Consider the following 17,453-nt stretch of genomic DNA (forward strand, 5'->3'; position numbering starts at 1 on the left):
GTAAACTGCGCGTTTTTCTATCTTAATTAATTAGTTAATTTCTTTCAATGCAGATTAACTTTATAATTTCTCGGTTTAACTTTTATTTTTTATCTTTTTCTAATCCTTGAAATTAGAGAAAGGTAAACAGTAAAAAATTCTTAAAACTATAAAAAAAATAAGTTAAATAAGGCCAATCACAATCGAGGAATTCTCGAGGATATAACGCTGCGTTCCGAAACTCTCAGCTACGATTGGCCGACTCGCTTCTCTGTGCGCCACAACTTTTGCGCAGAACCTTCTACCTGCCTTAATTACTTTTGACTCCGTAGGGATAAGGGGTGGTCTATCGGACGTGATAGTGGAGTAAAGTGGAGTATATCTGTCCGACGGAGTTCTTGTCGTGGAATTCTCAAATTGATCTGATATAATCTAATCTTGGACATGGCATAGTGATCGGCGTATGTAGATAAAACACGAGGACGTTCCTTTAAAAATGGTAAGTCCACGAGCGATATGCGTGCAACACAAGTTGACAAGATAACCTCATCTCGCCTGAGGAATGAAACGTCATGTGAAAGGGAAGTTTGGAAGTATAGGCTCTAAAATACGCAGTTTCGTGCATGACCAACGTCAACGTACTTTTCGCGCTTGACTCGTCCGCGAGACGATGTTCGTAACGTCCACGCTTTGCCCGAGAGGGCGAGAAAGAGTTGTCATATGGTGTCCCCAAGTGCATTGTACTGTGGTATTCATTTCATTTATTTGTGCGTCTCTTTTTTACACTTGGTTTCGAAATCGTTTTTCAGGAATGATTTTCATTTCATTTTGACAGTGTCGGTTTGGCATGGTGTGTGTAATCGATGTTCTAACAAATCTCTTTTCTTTCCCGAACAAGAAGATGCAAGTCACAAAGATAATCGTTGAGAGACAGTTTTGAGAGGAAGAACCGATGTTTCTCTCACAAGAAATTTTTTATTACTTGTACAAAGTATGGCACACCTGTGTTATCTATAACGGATCAAGTATCTGAAGCAATTTTGCTGTATCACGAATATATGCCATTCTAATTAGGCCTGTTCTTTTTAGCTGAGCCCCTTGCACGGTTCATCTTTCCTCTTTTTCTCTTTACGTTGGGGAGAAAAAGAGAAAGGATGAGGTGCTCTGTGTGCAAGAAGTTCAGCTGAAAAGAACATGCCTGTTATATCATGTAGCGTCCACTTGGAGGATTAAAGAGGATTACAGTAAAGCTGATTAAGCTACATATTAATGACGCGCTCGTAAATAGAATATTTAGTACCGTGCATGGCACTGCCGCGTAGAGTCTTGATGACGGATCCCTGTATCTTTCTTTCAAGACGGTAAAACGGGTAAAATAATATCTTGCTTGTGTAAAATTAGATTATCATGATGCCATGGAGAAGTTTCCGCTGAAAGGTACAGCGTCCTTGAACTCGGCAATTCTTCATTCGAATGCAAATGCCGTTACAACATATCGTTCGGTTGATGCAAAGGTATGTTGTTGGTTCCAATCTGCATCTTCTTGCTTTGCACGTTTATAGGCCATTGTGCCTAGATCAATTATCTTTTTGTAAAATGTGTAATGTTCATCTTATTTTCCCTTAACAGTTCTGCATGTTATCATATGTGTCTTGCATGTATTAATATTTTATGTAATACGCGTATGTACTAAAAGTTGTTGAAATTATTTAAAAATCATTACACGTTTTATCTCTATAAACTTTGTTTAATGTATCTTTTTGTTCTAAAATTATCAGTGTTTGAACCACAGCTAAACTACAGAAGTCGACAATGTTGTTAAGTGAAGACAGAGTCTGTAGATATAGCTGATAAATCTTGTGTTTTCAGAATATAAAGTATGGTGACATTACAGAGGATGTACGACTACAAACCGGAACTGTAAAACGCGAGACAAATCTAAGTAGCGACGACGACATGCTGGATATCAATCATCACACATCTCATTCGGATAATAACGTGTTGTCAGATTGCGTCCGCATCGACGATGCATCTTCCCATAGTAAGTTTCAAGTTTATTTTAATCGATTTCGCACACGCACGATTCCGAATGATATTACGTAGTGCTTTTATTTATTTTTAGCGAGCATTATAAAGAAGTGTAAAAGAAATTTTGCAAAACTAGATGTAAATCCATTTGCACAACTTTGTCACGGAGTTTAGTAGTCTTATACCTATTGGTGTCTGTATCCCTAGCTTGAAATATCGTCATACTTTATCTCTTCCTACTGAAGAAACTTGAGGGACATCTGTTGATCCGTTCATCTTATCTGTTGATCCGCTCATCTGATCTGTGGTTTATCCCGAGCGATACCGGTTAAACAATCGAGCCAAATTTATTTGCACTTGCGGCATGTCATAGTAGCAAAATGTGTAAGTTAACACGACTAATTGCCAATCTAATGCCAATTTAACTAATTAATAAAAAGAACTATAGATACGATATAGTTGATTCGATAATAACCAAATAGATATATCGATTCTAAACCTATTTATCTGGATAAGATATTTTTCAAACTGATAGAGTATTTACGCTATTACTGATTGTAAAAATGGAGTTTCATATGCATAAATCTAGTATGATGTCTTTGTCTTTTCGGCAGAATATGATATGTAATTTGTAAAGTGCTTCTAATCATGTATAATTAAAATAAAATTGATTTCTAACTATGGAGTTATTTTCAAAGATTTATTTAGTATTTCTCTCAAAGACATTTTTCACTTTTTTTATACATGTCCCACAATTCATTACAAAATGAAAAACTGGTAAGTATTTATGTGTATGTGTTATATATGTATTTAATGCTGAAATTTACTTTGTTAATTCATAACAGTTAAATGTAATGTGTGTACGTTTTTCGTTTTGCTCTCTATTTTAAAATCTTACCTCAACTATTATATCTAATATATTGGATTTTTTAAATAAATTGAGAGTTGAATTGATAGTTGATAGTAAAAAAGATGATAAATTAATAAGAAAAATAAGAAAAATATTTGCTAATCTCTGACATATGCACAATATTCTGAGCTATACTATTCATGTAATCATTAAACCTTTTTGTATATACATAATAATATTAAAAAATACAATTTTCAAAGTCAAGTATTAAAAAAATATTTTATTGTTATGAAGTTTTGTAAATTTATTTTAATAGTTTCAGTTGACTCTGATGACATACCTGGCATCGGGCAGTATGAAGATTTCCATACTATCGATTGGCAACGGGATATCGCGCGGGATCGAATGCGACATCGTTATATCGTGAAGAAGAAGCATGATTCTATCTGGGGTTTAATAAAAGGAGCTCACGACGCATGGTCGGGATGGCTGTGTGTTTTACTAGTTGGGCTTTTTACGGGAGTGGCGGCTGGTGTTATAGATATTGGCGCTTCCTGGATGACAGATCTCAAATTCGGTATCTGTCCACAAGCTTTCTGGCTAAATAAAGAGCAATGTTGTTGGAGCTATAATGAGACTACGTTCGATGGTGGAAACTGTTCACAGGTAAATATATCTCTCTATTCAATTTCAGTCACAAATTTATTACAATTTCGAAAGCTATATTCTATTAATTAAATTTTTTTCTAGTTAATTTAATAGATATAATATCTTTTTTGTAGTGGAGGACATGGCCCCAAGTATTTGGTCAGTCAAAAGAGGGTGCAGGGCCTTATACGATATCATATTTATTTTATACAGCATGGGCACTTCTGTTTGCAGCACTTTCTGCATCTCTAGTGCGAATGTTTGCTCCCTACGCTTGTGGCTCTGGAATACCCGAAGTAAATTTATCAAGTTTTTCTTTTTCAGAAATATTATACATAATCTAATAATACAGTATAATAAGTATATAATCTAGTAAATTAATGTATTTACTTTATGATTCTTACATTAAATGTTTATTTACATTTTCATATATATTCCTTTTTTTTTCAGATAAAAACTATTTTGAGTGGTTTTATTATCCGCGGATATCTCGGTAAATGGACACTGATTATTAAGTCAGTAGGTCTGATTCTTTCGGTATCGGCGGGTTTAAGTTTGGGAAAGGAAGGTCCCATGGTACACATTGCATGCTGTATAGGAAATATATTTTCTTATCTATTTCCAAAGTATGGTAGGAATGAAGCAAAGAAGAGAGAAATTTTATCTGCCGCGGCCGCGGCGGGAGTTTCCGTCGCTTTTGGAGCCCCGATTGGCGGTGTTCTGTTTAGCTTGGAAGAGGTATTTGAAAAATAAATATAATAATCTTATGTTTTAAAGAGCGGTTACAATGTTTTTTCAAGGCTAGGGATATCTTAGTAAAATATACAGAGTAATTTTTAATTATATGTCAATATACCTGAAATAAATTTAGAATTGAAAACGAGAAAAAATGTCATAAATCATATGTGTGCATTTATGCACGTGTACATGAATAATAATGTACTTATATTTTGAAATTATGCTATAAAAATTATGTTTGTTTTAGGTCAGCTATTATTTTCCATTAAAAACTTTATGGCGATCGTTCTTCTGTGCTTTGATAGCTGCTTTTGTACTACGCTCCATAAATCCATTTGGAAATGAACATTCAGTACTGTTTTATGTAGAGTATAATAAACCTTGGATATTCTTTGAATTGATTCCTTTCGTCATGCTCGGTATAATTGGGGTACGTAACTTTCATTATATATTATAAAAAATTTTCAAAAGCATGTATTTATAAGAGCGAATTTTCGATAGGGAATAATAGCAACGTTATTTATCAAAGCAAATTTATTTTGGTGCCGATATCGTAAAACTTCCAAACTGGGACAATATCCTGTTACTGAAGTGTTAATTGTAACAGTGGTAACAGCAGTAATTGGATATCCTAATCCATACACAAGGATGAACACTAGTCAACTCATTTACTTGTTGTTCAGCCAATGTGGAGTGTCAAATGCGGATATGTTATGGTTAGTAAATAAGAAAAGATTTTAATATTAATTTAGTGATTTAATTTAAATTATTCTATATTGAAGATATCAAGTAACTTTAAATTACTATAAATACACAAATTTAACGATTGCATCAATTTTTATCGTCAAGATACAAAATTAACATATTATTGGATGTATTTAAATTATTCGAGAAATTCTCCTGCTCAACAGTGATTACAATAGAAACTTCACCGCTGTGAAATCTGCAATCGAAATTGCCGCGGCTGGTCCAGGAGTCTACAAAGCTATATGGCTACTCGTGCTGGCGCTGATACTAAAACTCATTATGACAATATTCACATTCGGCATGAAAGTTCCATGCGGTTTGTTTATTCCTTCTCTCTGTCTGGGAGCGATAATGGGTCGTATCGTCGGAATAGGAATGGAACAACTCGCTTACAATTATCCTCACATATGGATGTTCAGCGAGGAGTGTTCCATGGGTGTCGACTGTATAACACCTGGACTGTACGCGATGGTCGGGGCTGCTGCTGTTCTTGGGGGTGTAACTAGAATGACGGTCTCTTTAGTCGTCATCATGTTTGAATTAACGGGCGGCGTGCGGTATATCGTACCTTTAATGGCTGCAGCCATGGCGAGTAAATGGGTCGGCGATGCTCTCGGGAAACAAGGCATCTATGATGCTCATATCGGCTTGAATGGATATCCATTTCTGGATAGCAAGGATGAGTTTCAACATACGACTCTGGCAGCGGATGTCATGCAACCCAAGTAAGCACAAAACGATATAGGTAAAAATGTTTATATTTTAAGATTGTGTGCATGCATACATATATATATTCTTGTTAATTTTTAGACGAAACGAAGCTCTTCACGTTCTTACTCAAGATTCGATGACGGTTGAAGATGTAGAGAACTTGCTTAAAGAAACGGAACATAATGGTTTTCCTGTAATAGTCTCGAAAGAATCTCAATATCTAGTTGGTTTTGTTTTACGACGGGACCTCAATCTTGCTATTGCCAATGCCAAGCGAATGATCGAAGATATTAGCAGGCAATCGTTAGTTATCTTTACTAATGGAAACAATATCCAAAGTCATTCGCCACCGCCCTTGAAATTAAAAAAGATATTGGATATGGCCCCTATCACTATCACAGACCAAACTCCCATGGAAACTGTAGTTGATATGTTTCGAAAATTGGGATTACGTCAAACTCTAGTTACGCATAACGGGTATGTATGTAAGTTATTTATATTAACATAGTCTTTGTGTGTGTTTAACTAATATCAAGATTTCTCATGCAGGCGATTACTAGGTGTAATTACAAAGAAAGACGTTCTGAGGCATGTAAAGCAGCTCGACAATGAGGATCCAAATTCAGTTTTATTTAATTAAACATTGCAGCTGCAAATAGCCAACTTGAGATTATGAATTCGATGCATTAGCATAATAAAATGAAAAACATATACAGAGATAATTTATATGAATTTAATTATATAAAATGTATTTTATCTACTCCGTCAATCTATCTGCACACTTAAATTATTATAACACTGTATGTAATTAGATAGAAATAAGCGTGCAATAGGTTTAGATTATTAAATTTGTATATTTATCTTTATTTGAATGAGAAATAGGGAAAAAAAATTTTTTTTCTTTACCATATTTTACCATATCTGGTCATATACTGCGACCAGAATTATATTTTTCACATTGTAGTCAATAATGAATCAAATTGACAATTCGTGATGTAAATGATTTACTATGTACGTAAAAAAAGATGTACATAGTGAATTATTTATATCGAATTTTATTCATTATTGGCGGTAACGTGAATATTGTTATGATATACACTTTTTTTGAATGGCATTGTAATTGATAAATATACGTTGTGTATGATGTTTCTTATAATATTAAGTTAATGATAAGTATATATTGTTTAACAATATGTATCTTACCATTATCCTAAGTGTATTTTTACCCCGCATATCTATTTCATGATTCTGCGTGATTGATTTCACTTATTTGCAATCATTTTATCTCAATACATTTTTTTCATAAATCTATTTTTAAATATTAGATTCGCATCTCCGTCGTTCACGAGATAACTCTCTTGAAATAACGCTCTTAATTCCTTTATATGTTAATCCAACGTATATTTATATGTTAGCTATAAAACACAGATCCGTCATTTCAGAAAAACTTTTATGAAATAAATAACATATATAGTTAAATATCTTTATACATAATTTATTTCGAAGTAATTTCAGTAGCCATTACTTAATTCAAATTAAAAATTATTAAATTAAATTAAGATATTACAAGTTTTTTTTTATACATGCAGTATAATTATTCCATTTCGCGTGTATGTATATACTTATGCGTGTAGAGCATACAGAGCATCGAACATTAAAATAAATCAAATTTCATGTAAAATAAAGAAAATTATTTCTCTAAAATCTCCAAACATAACTGTATTTCTTAACAACGCAATGAACAAATATATAACAAATAAAAATATATATATACATACACATGTGTGTGTATGTGTATGTATAATTTTGTATTATATGTTACATATATACACACACTCGTATACACATATATAATATGAAGTTTTATGCATATGTACATACATTCATATATACATACATACATATATAGGGAACTTTATATTATATATGTATATATGTAAAATATATGTATGTAATATATAATACGTGTGTACTAATATTTACAAAACTATGTTATATGTACACATATTTATTATCCATATTTTAACATGTAGATATAATTCTCGGTAACAATTAACGAATATACAATCCCTTATTTTTCTTTTGGTACTATTAGCCCCTTGAGAACGTCGAAACTATTTCCATCTGAATGTACAGTAAACATGCCCTTTTTTCCTTGTACCAACAAATATCCGTAATTATCAATACCTAATATCGTAACATTTTCTCTTCTTCCATTTACAAATGTTACCATGACATTTGAATTCCTAAAAAAGAATATATGTGTGAATACTGTGAAAATATTATTATATGAACATTAACAAAGTGAAGTTAAAGTATGATGGCTATTTACGTATGCAACCAATATTTGTAGTAGAGTTGGTAGAAGTGATCTGTTTTGCCGCTATGTAGAATATCTAATAAAATTTCCATTTCATTGAATACCATCGCCAAGTACTTTTCACAAGAGAACGTTTCCAACTTTGTACCATATTTTTGATTATATTGCAGAATTGCATCATTAATGCAAGTTGTGGGTTTACTATTGGAAAGATTTATACCAGCACCTGAAATATATATTTACATTCGTTTTAAGTGGATTAAATTATGATAAATTATTCATAAAATTTATATTTTATTTGTGATTGATGTTACATACCAATATTGCAGATGAACATTGCTCCACCATCTTCCGCCAGCGTAGAAACGATTATACCACCAATCTTGGTCGAATTACCAATATATATGTCGTTAGGCCACTTTATTCTGAGATCAATATCCTAAAATAAATTAGTTATTAATTATTAGTCATTAATTTCATAAAATAAATTGTATTATATGAAGAGTCAGAATTTTTATAGAGATGAAGATCTCTCATAGTTTGTAATAGGAAAATAAAAAAATACCTCGTATCCTTTAATAGATCTTACTGCTGACACAAGTGCTACAGCAGCAACATGTTGAAGAATTGAGATATAATGACCGATACTCGACATTACAGAAATATGTATTTGTAAAGTGAACATAGCACAACCCTTTGGACTGAGCCATTTATTAGAATATCGCCCTGGAAATGACGTAGCCATTATACTATTTCTGCATATAATCAAAAATGAAAAATAGTACCTCGTCCATCTGCTTGTTGTCGTGGAATAACTGTCAGTCCATGTTCTAATCGAGCATCGATCGCATTCATAGATGATGTTAAGACATCCGCGTATATTACTAAGCGTCCTAATTCCTTTGTATAGAGATTCTGAAAATAAATTTCGAATTTAATGATGAAAATTGTTTTTTTCAACTCATTTAGCTATATGTCAAAGTTACACACAGTGCATAAAATGATTTAATCTCTAAATATGCACAATTATTGTTAATATATTGGAAGGTTGGTACACTAATTAATCAAATTAGAAGAATTTACCTCAAAATAATCAACGGTCGAGAAATTAGGCGGGCACATATGCATCATAATAGGAAGGAAATTAGCTGATGGTGATTGCACATTTTCGTTGTTTGCGCAAAATTGAATTTCCATTCCTGACATTTTTAATACGTTATTCCCACTCATTTTATCCTTTAATTTTTCAAGCATCTTAAGCTTCATCTACGGATGTATAACGTCATATTGTGTATGTGTACATATGTACATAGTCATTAATAAATCATAGCATTTAACTGCTAATTATATAATTGAGATATTATTATCAGGATTGTTCATTCTTAAATATATTTATGTACCTCAAATTTGCCTAAAAAGTAACCTGGAGTGTACCGAACAGATCTTTGACTTGTATCACGATTTACATCTAATCCTAAATGTGTGCTCAGTAGATCGCTGATTATCTCCAAACGTGCAACATTACTCTTCTTCAACACATCAAATTTATCCCCCTCGTACACATATTGCATTGGATCTATCTCTAAATGGATTTGGGAGAACACAACTTTACCACCACTACTAGGCAGAGTTGCAAGCAATATGCTTGGACTGTGCCACGTTTCTTCTTTGCCCAATACTTTTACATCAAACGAATGTAAATTCCCTTTTTTGTCCTTAACGCTAGCCGACGTTGGAGGATTCAGCGCAGACGCCCTACAAAAGTAACATCTTGGATAATTACTTTTTTTTCATATCTATTTTAATCTAATATTATTTTTCTCTTTTTCCCGCGATATAATTATATTTTATTTTATTAATACAGAGAAGATATTACCTTGTATCTTCGTGATCTTGAGAAAAACGAGTTCGTATGGGAGATGCGTGGTAGCAAAAAATGTGATGCATCATACGCACTCGTTTCCATTTACCGTACGAAAAGTGAACGAGCTCATTTTCACGCACTTCCGCAGTCTTGAACGATGGTAGCAAAATATGCAGCATGTCGGAGTATAACGCTAAGAGTTTACCTCCGCGTATAACGTATTCTACAAGATGAGCACCGAGCTCTGCACCAACATTACCGCAAAGAACAACCAACGAAACCTGATCTATCCAAACCTTGCAACGATCATATTCCCCTTTAGAAAATACGTGGATGACATACCTAGGAAAGATAAATCAATCGTTCATAACTAATGATTATTGAAATAGATAATTAACTGCAGAAGCAAGTTGTTAAAACTCATTAAGTTTTAACAACTTATTAAAACTTATAAATTCTATTCCATATAATATAAAACTAACATAACATACCTATCTTCCTCTAGCACTCTTGATAATAAATTCTGTAAATTGTCGGTCGCGCCTAGGCTATCCGCACAGACGAGTACATTTGGTGGTTTAATCATCTTACTAGGTTTTTCTTCTTCTTCCAATCCAGAACTTCTGTAAATTAATATGATTCATAAAAATCACTTTTTTTCTATTGTTCATAATATGAGTACAGTAAGTAATATCATTAAATATTCTCCACCCTCATATACACTTTTTTTTATTTTTAGATATATTATACTAACTTGGAATCAGTTTCTCTAGTAGACTTGCTTTGATCAGTATGTTCAGATTCTTCATCGTCGATATTGTCTTTTTTCTCCGTGTCAGGTAAATGAACGTTAGTATAATTTTTAGATGTGCTTTGAGTAACAGCTAAGAGCACATCCTCTGGTAAATGGTTTAAATTATATGGCTTTTTTGTTAATCCTACATGCTGTTTGGTTGGTGACGAATTACATGTTGCTGGTGCAGAATTAGATGAACTAGCATCTAAAAGATATAAAAATAAAAATTATACTTATGAATTTTTTTACGGGCAATTGCGTAATATCCTTCCAATATACCAATGTCTTTCATAACTTCTGCAAAGAATTCGTCTGTAAATTCGGTGTTCAAATTATTATCTTGTGACTGTACACTCATACCACGTACTCTAACAACCTCTTTAGGCTTGTGTTTTTGCTGGGAAGTTTTTCCTTGGGCTGCATCGCATAATGCATAAAAACTATCTGTAAAAAGTATATAGTAATATAATCATTACACGTTAGAAGATACGTCGCAACAAATACAAGAGTTAAATTATTACAACTTGCTTTTATTTGGCGGTGGACCGAGGTGTCCAGTATCACTGTAAATACGCGGTTTTCCCGATACCAAAACAGCTGAAAAAAAATAAAGCAAAATAAAGCAAGTGAATGTCAAGTTATCGAAGTATGTTAGATTTCGAGATGCAAGAATAATGTATACATTGAACACGCGTTATAAATAAGCCATTGTTAATGCAATATTGTCCCTGCATGATCCCAGTTATGAAGCTCGTAACATGTTCTAGGTCTGTTTTTAAAATAAAGCTCATATTTCTACTCGATACCGTCCATGCCACGATTAGACCATAATCTTCAAGCTGTAAAACAATGCGTAGAACATGATAAATCTTGAATATTTCACTTATTCGAAAAATAATAATACAGATTCAAAGGCTTACACAATTAATATAGTTATACATGCAGAATGTATAATAATAAAATTAATAATTAAAGACATTGAACATTGTACTTTTGCAGAAGTCGTTGAGGCCTTAGATCCGTAAGTTTCAATATCAACTTCCACGAGAATATGCAAGTCAGATTCGCTTAAAACCTGACAGCAATTATTATTTATATATAGGGGAAACGAATTTCCATACGGACACGTCAGCCAATTAGATACGTCAACTTTTTGCTAATAAAATAATAGTTGTCAATCTCAATGTATCGCACTTACAAATATAAGTGAAATAATATTTGACATATTGTACTTACTTGAGGATATATAGTATATAATTTCGCTCTTTCATTATACCACAATAGTTCATCAAGTTTTGCGAGATTCTTGTTAGTACATAGGTGAGAACTCAAAAACTTTTCATTCTGCTCGTATCCATTGCGATCTTAAATAAATATACAATATTCTCAGTGCATATTTATTTGATATAATATTTCTCCTTTAATAAATGTGAATTAAAAATCTCAATATATATAAGAACATGGCTATGAAATAAATTTTCTGACGATACAAAATTCTCTCTATTTGCGATATTTTTTTATGGTATTCATAGACCACATTACATATACATTGAGCAAAAGTAACATTACTCGTTAGTTATACGATAAAATCTGGCATATGTGTATATATATCAAAATTACCTTTCTTTAAACGTCGAGATGACTTAATTTTAAGCGTAAAAGAAGGACGATTCTGGTTCCCCTTAAAGATGGCATCTAAGTGCGCTTTTAGAAATGTTATCCTTCGTGCTTGCATGATGGTGGCTATCATATAAAGAAACGTTAACAGCATTTCTTTAACAGTTGATAATTGTTTAAAATACTTGCTATTTCACTTTCAAACGGGAATTCTTGCCTTCAAATCTGAAACAATAAGATGTATAAGATATAAAGAGGCATGAGGTAGGTACTCGCAAAAATTTCATCATCAAACTGCACCATTATGAAAATATATTTAAAAATATATTTCCTCAGAAAATATATTTCTTAAAATAAGGTCACGTCAAGGGAAATTAAGCAATTTAAACAAACATAAAAATCAATTATGCCTAAAATCACACAGGTGTGATATTAAATATACAAAATCTACTGTTTGCAAAGTGATGGCATCACGATGGAAAGCGTGCTAGTTATAAAGTGCACATTATTAATCGTAAATTTTTTTCACAACAGCCTTTAGATATCTCACATGCGGAAGATTTCACATGAATATTAGGAAGCACGTTAACGTAAGTGGGACTCTGGACCGAACTCTCTTTTTTTTAATCGTACACGCGAGCGACGCGCGAGGCCACTCGGCGAGCGCCAAAACACGTTGTCATTCAAGGTGAATTGTAATTGCAATTTTGAATCGGCGAACACCCATACGCACCATAATCCTAAACCAACGTTTTTCGCCCTCCACAGTGTGTTCGCACGGGGGGATTGAAGTACAGCGCAGAAGCGGTATTGTAAATATCGATATTTACCGTCGCATTCGTAAAGGCAGCCAGGAACGCACCGCCGGACTGGACAAGACGCCTCTCTGGACATTGGGCAGAACAAAGCCGAGCATCCTGTTGTTCGCTCCAATTTACCGGGTCCATCGACGTTGGACTGCTGCTTATCAACCGCGCAACCGTCGTCTGCCTGTCTGCCGACAGCAACTAACCGCAGTGCTCGGCAATAACCAGGACGCTACTGACTATCAGGTGAAAAAGTTTTCAGACCTGGGACGTGCTCCATTCGACAGCCAATTGACACAATCTATCCGTGTTTTTCTGATAACATTTATGATAACACGCGACGACCATTGAGATTTGTTCGTTGTATTTGCACTGATTTGCACCTTGCGACGCTGTCCACGTCTGAAACGAGATGGATATACACACTGCGACATCGGAGGAAGAAAGAGAGACAATCCCGAGTGCGGAAAGTGCACGTGAAACGAACAGACCGGTGTCAAGGTATCATATGTGATCCATGTGATCATATGGCACTGTTTACCTGATCGCCGTACACGTGGTTCGGTACGATGGCTTGTAAAAATCTTTGCGTGAACATCATTAAGGAAGGTCGGATACTAGACAGATGTCTAAAAGCCGCTGCAGCTAGACGCGGTTACTCGAAAGAGGCGAGGACACCATCGGAGGACGATGAGAGGTCGACGCACTTCGGTTTTCAAACGGTTAAGGAGAGCGAGAAAGGAAAGGAAGGTAGAGATTCTATTGTTTCTGTTCCAATTCTTCTTTTATATCTTGGTCTTCTCTTCTTTCCGTGGAAGATTGGCAGCTGCCAATGCGGATGAGATCAAACATTTGCAGCTTGTTGAAATCTTGGATGTACAACGCCACTTTAATGTTGAATATTTCTTGCAGTGTATACCGTATTTGAAAATGTCGCCAATTCTTATGACTTCATGAACGACACGATGAGTCTGGGTATCCATCGCATCTGGAAGGATATGTTTATGCAAGAATTAGGACCTACGCACGGCACCCGTCTCCTGGACTCTGCCGGTGGCACGGGCGACATTACGTTTCGGTATATTAATTTTCTGAGGAACACGCCAAATCCGCACAATGTGCGTAGCCACGTAACTGTGTGTGATATAAATCAACATATGCTAGACGTTGGGAAGAAACGGGCGAGTAGACTAGGTTTATCGCAGGACGGTAATTGCGATATCGCGTGGAAGCAAGAAGATGCGGAGAAGCTTTCCTTCCCGGACGATTCTTTCTCCGCTTATACCATAGCGTTTGGTATAAGGAATGTGACGCGTATTGACAAGGTGATTGTAATGAGTTTAACGCTCAATCAAGTTATTCGCATGAAAATTAAAGTAGATGAAATTTATATTTATCAATCTTTAAAGAATACCAGCTACACATTTTAAGCTAAAAGTCTTAATATCTGAATATTAAATTTATATTAAACATATCTATGTTTATTTTTGCACAGGTGTTGTCCGAGGCATACAGAGTATTACAGCCGGGAGGGAGATTTTTATGCCTAGAATTTAGTCATATCGAAAATAAACCTTTACAATGGTATATATGCCTTAAAATTATAGAGAACTTATAAAAAGATTAATATACATGAACCAATCTGTAGAAAAATTTATTTGGTATCTGTTTCAGGTTGTACGATCAATATTCCTTTCAAATAATACCTGTGATGGGACAACTAATCGCAGGGCAGTGGAAAGCTTATCAATATCTTGTAGAGAGCATAAGAAGATTTCCAAAACAAGAGGATTTTAAGGTAAAGAACACTTCTTTATATCTATTTTATTTTTTCTTATACGTACACACATAAACTGCGATAACGAGTTGTAAGGAGAGATTTTTTTCGAACTTTCTCTCTGTAGTTTCATTTTAATTATTCTATTTTTATTTTAATCATTAAGCTCTCCTTTATTATGCCTATTTTACTATTATACTTAACAACTTGCTAATGTAGTTTGCGGTTTTTAGTTATACTTGCTCTTCATATTCTTTGTTATATTTTCAGAACATGATCGAATTCGCAGGATTCAGAAATGTGACTTATCAAAATCTTACATTCGGTATGGTCGCTATTCATTCGGGATTTAAATTATAAGCAAGATATCCTTAGACCAAAGAATTTTTTGAGACAAAAATGCCTTACACCTATAATACAACACCACCAAACAAATTATGACAGCTGCGGCAATTACGGCAATATCAAAGTACAAGTAAAATATGATAAAACTGTCTTTTTTAGAAAAATTGTATATTTCTATTAGTAATCAAATACTGTTTCTAGTATTATTAAGTATACGATTATTAGTATTATTAAGTATACGATCATATTGTAAAAAATAAATCATGTTGCGTAAATATATTACGCGATTATTGTTGCAATTTCGTGATTGATTTATCGTCATTTTGATTGCAATACGCATACGATGTCTCGTCAGTTTACTCTATCAACAGTTGTTTTCTACATTTCGCGCGAAATTTCTTCGCGGTATCGCAGAAATACCGCTTAGGAACTCATTTCTCTATGCTATTGTACATTTCGGCCACCTGTCCGAGTGTGAAATTTGCTTGCTTACTGCGTAATCGCTTTACGCCTGCAATCCACCGTATTGCGTAAGAATCGTGCGACTCTTGGGTGCCTCGAACACGAGGTGATGCGACCGACGGTGCCTATCGCGATTTACGCTACTACGCATTGCTGCGCGGGACGCTTCCGCGGATCGCTCTTTCGTAATTTCGTGGATCTGGAGGATGCGAAGAGGTACAAGCGAAAATTCTGAGAGAGTTGGTCTATACGCATACAACCGAAAACGATTTTAACAATTCTCGAGATTGCTTCCTCTTTAATTAGTATCGTTTAGTACTTGTCTTGGAAAAATCTCACAGTTTTTCAGAGCTTGCCATTTATGCCTCGTCGCATCTCCGAATTAAGCCTAGACGAAAATGCTATTTGGGTCATGAATTTTTCAAGTATAAATGATATTAATTAACTGACTTAATTAACCGACTTAATTACAAGTTGTATTAGTGCTGTAAGAGTGAATGACAACTATCTCCTCCGCGCGCACAGCTGAGCCGCAGAACATATATACATATTGGAATGTTGATTGGATGAAGAACGTTGAGAGACGCGGGTGCTTTCTTCGAAAAAACATCGTGAATTTGCATAGTGCACCAGGAATACCACAATTTTCATACGAATCTGTTATATTGGAACGATAATTCGAAAATAGTATTAATGGATATGAGAAAGAAATAAGGGAAATTTTTTTATTCTGTTCGCCGCGTTTTTTATTTCACGATCTATCCACCTTTCGCTTCGATCATCTCATTTTATTACAGAAAGGCATCATAGCAATAACTTTTATCGGTAGTTTTATCCGTACATTTTCTTTATATATATTCGAGCTCTTTATAATTATCATAAATCAATCCCACCTGGCAGAAAGTTCTAAAAGACGTCTTAAAGACATCATAAAGACGTTTGAAAGACGACATAATTTTTCAGACGTTCTTAGACGTCTTTTAAGCGTTTTTAAGATGTCTTTTAGAAGCTTCTGCTAGCTGGGATCTTATGCAATAAAGTTATTATTATTATTATTATACAAAAGGATTAGAAAACGGAAGGCAGTAAGAAGGAAGCTTCAACGCGACGATAAGAGACGACCCATTGAGAGAAGATGTATTGTGCTGACGACAACGGCGAAGACGACGACGACGACGACGGGATCGAAGGCCGTCGAGGCGAGGGGGGAAATTCATTCTACGTGGCGTAATATCTACATGCGTCATGCGGTGTGCTTTCTCTAGGAGGTGAAAATTCTTAACTTTCTTCGGCCATAGAGACATTCCTACCACCGCCGATGATGCTTGGCACCGCGCGTTCCCACAGCTTTTCAGTATACTCCGCCGGTTTTGTCTATTATTGACGCATCTTCTCCTCACTTCCCGGTGTTACTGGCGCCGCCGAGACGATTTCGCCTTCGATCGGCGTTCACAATACGTTATGTCACCTCCGCGGGAGATTCCTCTCTTCTTTTTTTTTTCTTCTTTTCTTAGACCCGGCGGTTTTCTACCTTTGTCGGCGTGGGAGTTTCACGGCTGCACGGCGATTTTCTAACTTCGTCGGCGTGATTTGCGCTTTTCGAGATGCTCATACGCATTTCTTCAGCGCGCGCATTTGAGAGTATCTCGATTTATAAATTTATTTATATTACGGCTGGATTAAGAAGATTTGTTGGACGTCGGGCTACGAATGTGCTACGAAATGTCATTAGTATATTACATAATTTGTTCCCCTTCTCTCCCCC

The 17,453-nt window shown here is 34.7% G+C and overlaps 3 protein-coding genes and 1 long non-coding RNA gene across 12 annotated transcripts; 2 read left to right on the forward strand and 2 right to left on the reverse strand.

Moving 5' to 3' along the window:
- The first annotated feature begins 298 nt into the window (after positions 1–298).
- Positions 299–6,850, forward strand: Clc-c (chloride channel protein 3). 5 transcript variants are annotated; one of them, XM_071699576.1, is made up of 11 exons: positions 299–478; positions 1,381–1,493; positions 1,849–2,020; positions 3,174–3,523; positions 3,640–3,801; positions 3,956–4,243; positions 4,491–4,673; positions 4,745–4,959; positions 5,155–5,715; positions 5,801–6,178; positions 6,251–6,850. In XM_071699576.1, the coding sequence occupies exons 2-11, from the start codon at positions 1,395–1,397 to the stop codon at positions 6,339–6,341; spliced, it is 2,499 nt and encodes an 832-aa protein (XP_071555677.1). In that variant the 5' UTR covers positions 299–478; positions 1,381–1,394; the 3' UTR covers positions 6,342–6,850. The 5 variants fall into 5 exon arrangements, with proteins under 5 accessions (XP_071555677.1, XP_071555678.1, XP_071555680.1 ...); XM_071699577.1 differs by lacking the exon at positions 1,381–1,493; XM_071699579.1 differs by lacking the exon at positions 1,381–1,493 and having other exon boundaries at positions 1,874–2,020.
- LOC139768923 (uncharacterized) lies at positions 4,979–5,919 on the reverse strand. The gene is made up of 3 exons (XR_011717451.1): positions 5,828–5,919; positions 5,559–5,689; positions 4,979–5,492 (listed from the first exon to the last, which is right to left on the reverse strand). It is a non-coding gene; the product is annotated as an uncharacterized lncRNA (long non-coding RNA).
- An 843-nt stretch (positions 6,851–7,693) lies between the features above and the next one.
- Hcs (holocarboxylase synthetase-like protein) lies at positions 7,694–13,269 on the reverse strand. Of its 5 annotated transcripts, none has more exons than XM_071699572.1 (17): positions 13,129–13,269; positions 12,302–12,523; positions 11,918–12,045; positions 11,673–11,837; positions 11,364–11,520; positions 11,210–11,278; positions 10,961–11,125; positions 10,640–10,886; positions 10,377–10,508; positions 9,898–10,227; positions 9,422–9,776; positions 9,105–9,287; positions 8,807–8,936; positions 8,587–8,747; positions 8,340–8,460; positions 8,034–8,247; positions 7,694–7,947 (listed from the first exon to the last, which is right to left on the reverse strand). In XM_071699572.1, the coding sequence occupies exons 2-17, from the start codon at positions 12,450–12,452 to the stop codon at positions 7,773–7,775; spliced, it is 2,883 nt and encodes a 960-aa protein (XP_071555673.1). In that variant the 5' UTR covers positions 12,453–12,523; positions 13,129–13,269; the 3' UTR covers positions 7,694–7,772. The 5 variants fall into 5 exon arrangements, with proteins under 5 accessions (XP_071555673.1, XP_071555676.1, XP_071555672.1 ...); XM_071699575.1 differs by having other exon boundaries at positions 10,664–10,886; positions 13,032–13,171; XM_071699571.1 differs by having other exon boundaries at positions 13,032–13,171.
- Positions 13,270–13,673: 404 nt separating this feature from the next.
- Coq5 (ubiquinone biosynthesis protein COQ3, mitochondrial) lies at positions 13,674–15,525 on the forward strand. Its single transcript, XM_071699582.1, has 5 exons — positions 13,674–13,854; positions 14,017–14,429; positions 14,600–14,688; positions 14,779–14,902; positions 15,152–15,525. The coding sequence occupies exons 1-5, from the start codon at positions 13,674–13,676 to the stop codon at positions 15,239–15,241; spliced, it is 897 nt and encodes a 298-aa protein (XP_071555683.1). The 3' UTR covers positions 15,242–15,525.
- The last annotated feature ends 1,928 nt before the right edge of the window (positions 15,526–17,453 follow it).

The sequence above is a fragment of the Temnothorax nylanderi genome, unplaced genomic scaffold, assembly GCF_030848795.1.
Source record: "Temnothorax nylanderi isolate EJ_2023f unplaced genomic scaffold, tnyl_v1.0 TNYL_tig0019_pilon, whole genome shotgun sequence".
NCBI lineage: Eukaryota > Metazoa > Arthropoda > Insecta > Hymenoptera > Formicidae > Temnothorax > Temnothorax nylanderi.

Coding starts and splice junctions, on each gene's coding strand:
- Clc-c (XM_071699576.1), top strand. CDS start 1,395: ATGGAGAAGTTTCCGCTGAAAGGTACAGCGTCCTTGAACTCGGCAATT. Junction 3,802..3,955: donor GTGGCTCTGGAATACCCGAA/GTAAATTTATCA, acceptor TTTTTTTTTCAG/ATAAAAACTATTTTGAGTGG. Junction 6,179..6,250: donor ACTCTAGTTACGCATAACGG/GTATGTATGTAA, acceptor TTTCTCATGCAG/GCGATTACTAGGTGTAATTA.
- Hcs (XM_071699572.1), bottom strand. CDS start 12,452: ATGCTGTTAACGTTTCTTTATATGATAGCCACCATCATGCAAGCACGA. Junction 9,288..9,421: donor ACTTTTTAGGCAAATTTGAG/GTACATAAATAT, acceptor ATACATCCGTAG/ATGAAGCTTAAGATGCTTGA. Junction 8,748..8,806: donor ACAACAAGCAGATGGACGAG/GTACTATTTTTC, acceptor CGTCATTTCCAG/GGCGATATTCTAATAAATGG.
- Coq5 (XM_071699582.1), top strand. CDS start 13,674: ATGGCTTGTAAAAATCTTTGCGTGAACATCATTAAGGAAGGTCGGATA. Junction 14,430..14,599: donor ATGTGACGCGTATTGACAAG/GTGATTGTAATG, acceptor ATTTTTGCACAG/GTGTTGTCCGAGGCATACAG. Junction 14,903..15,151: donor CAAAACAAGAGGATTTTAAG/GTAAAGAACACT, acceptor TTATATTTTCAG/AACATGATCGAATTCGCAGG.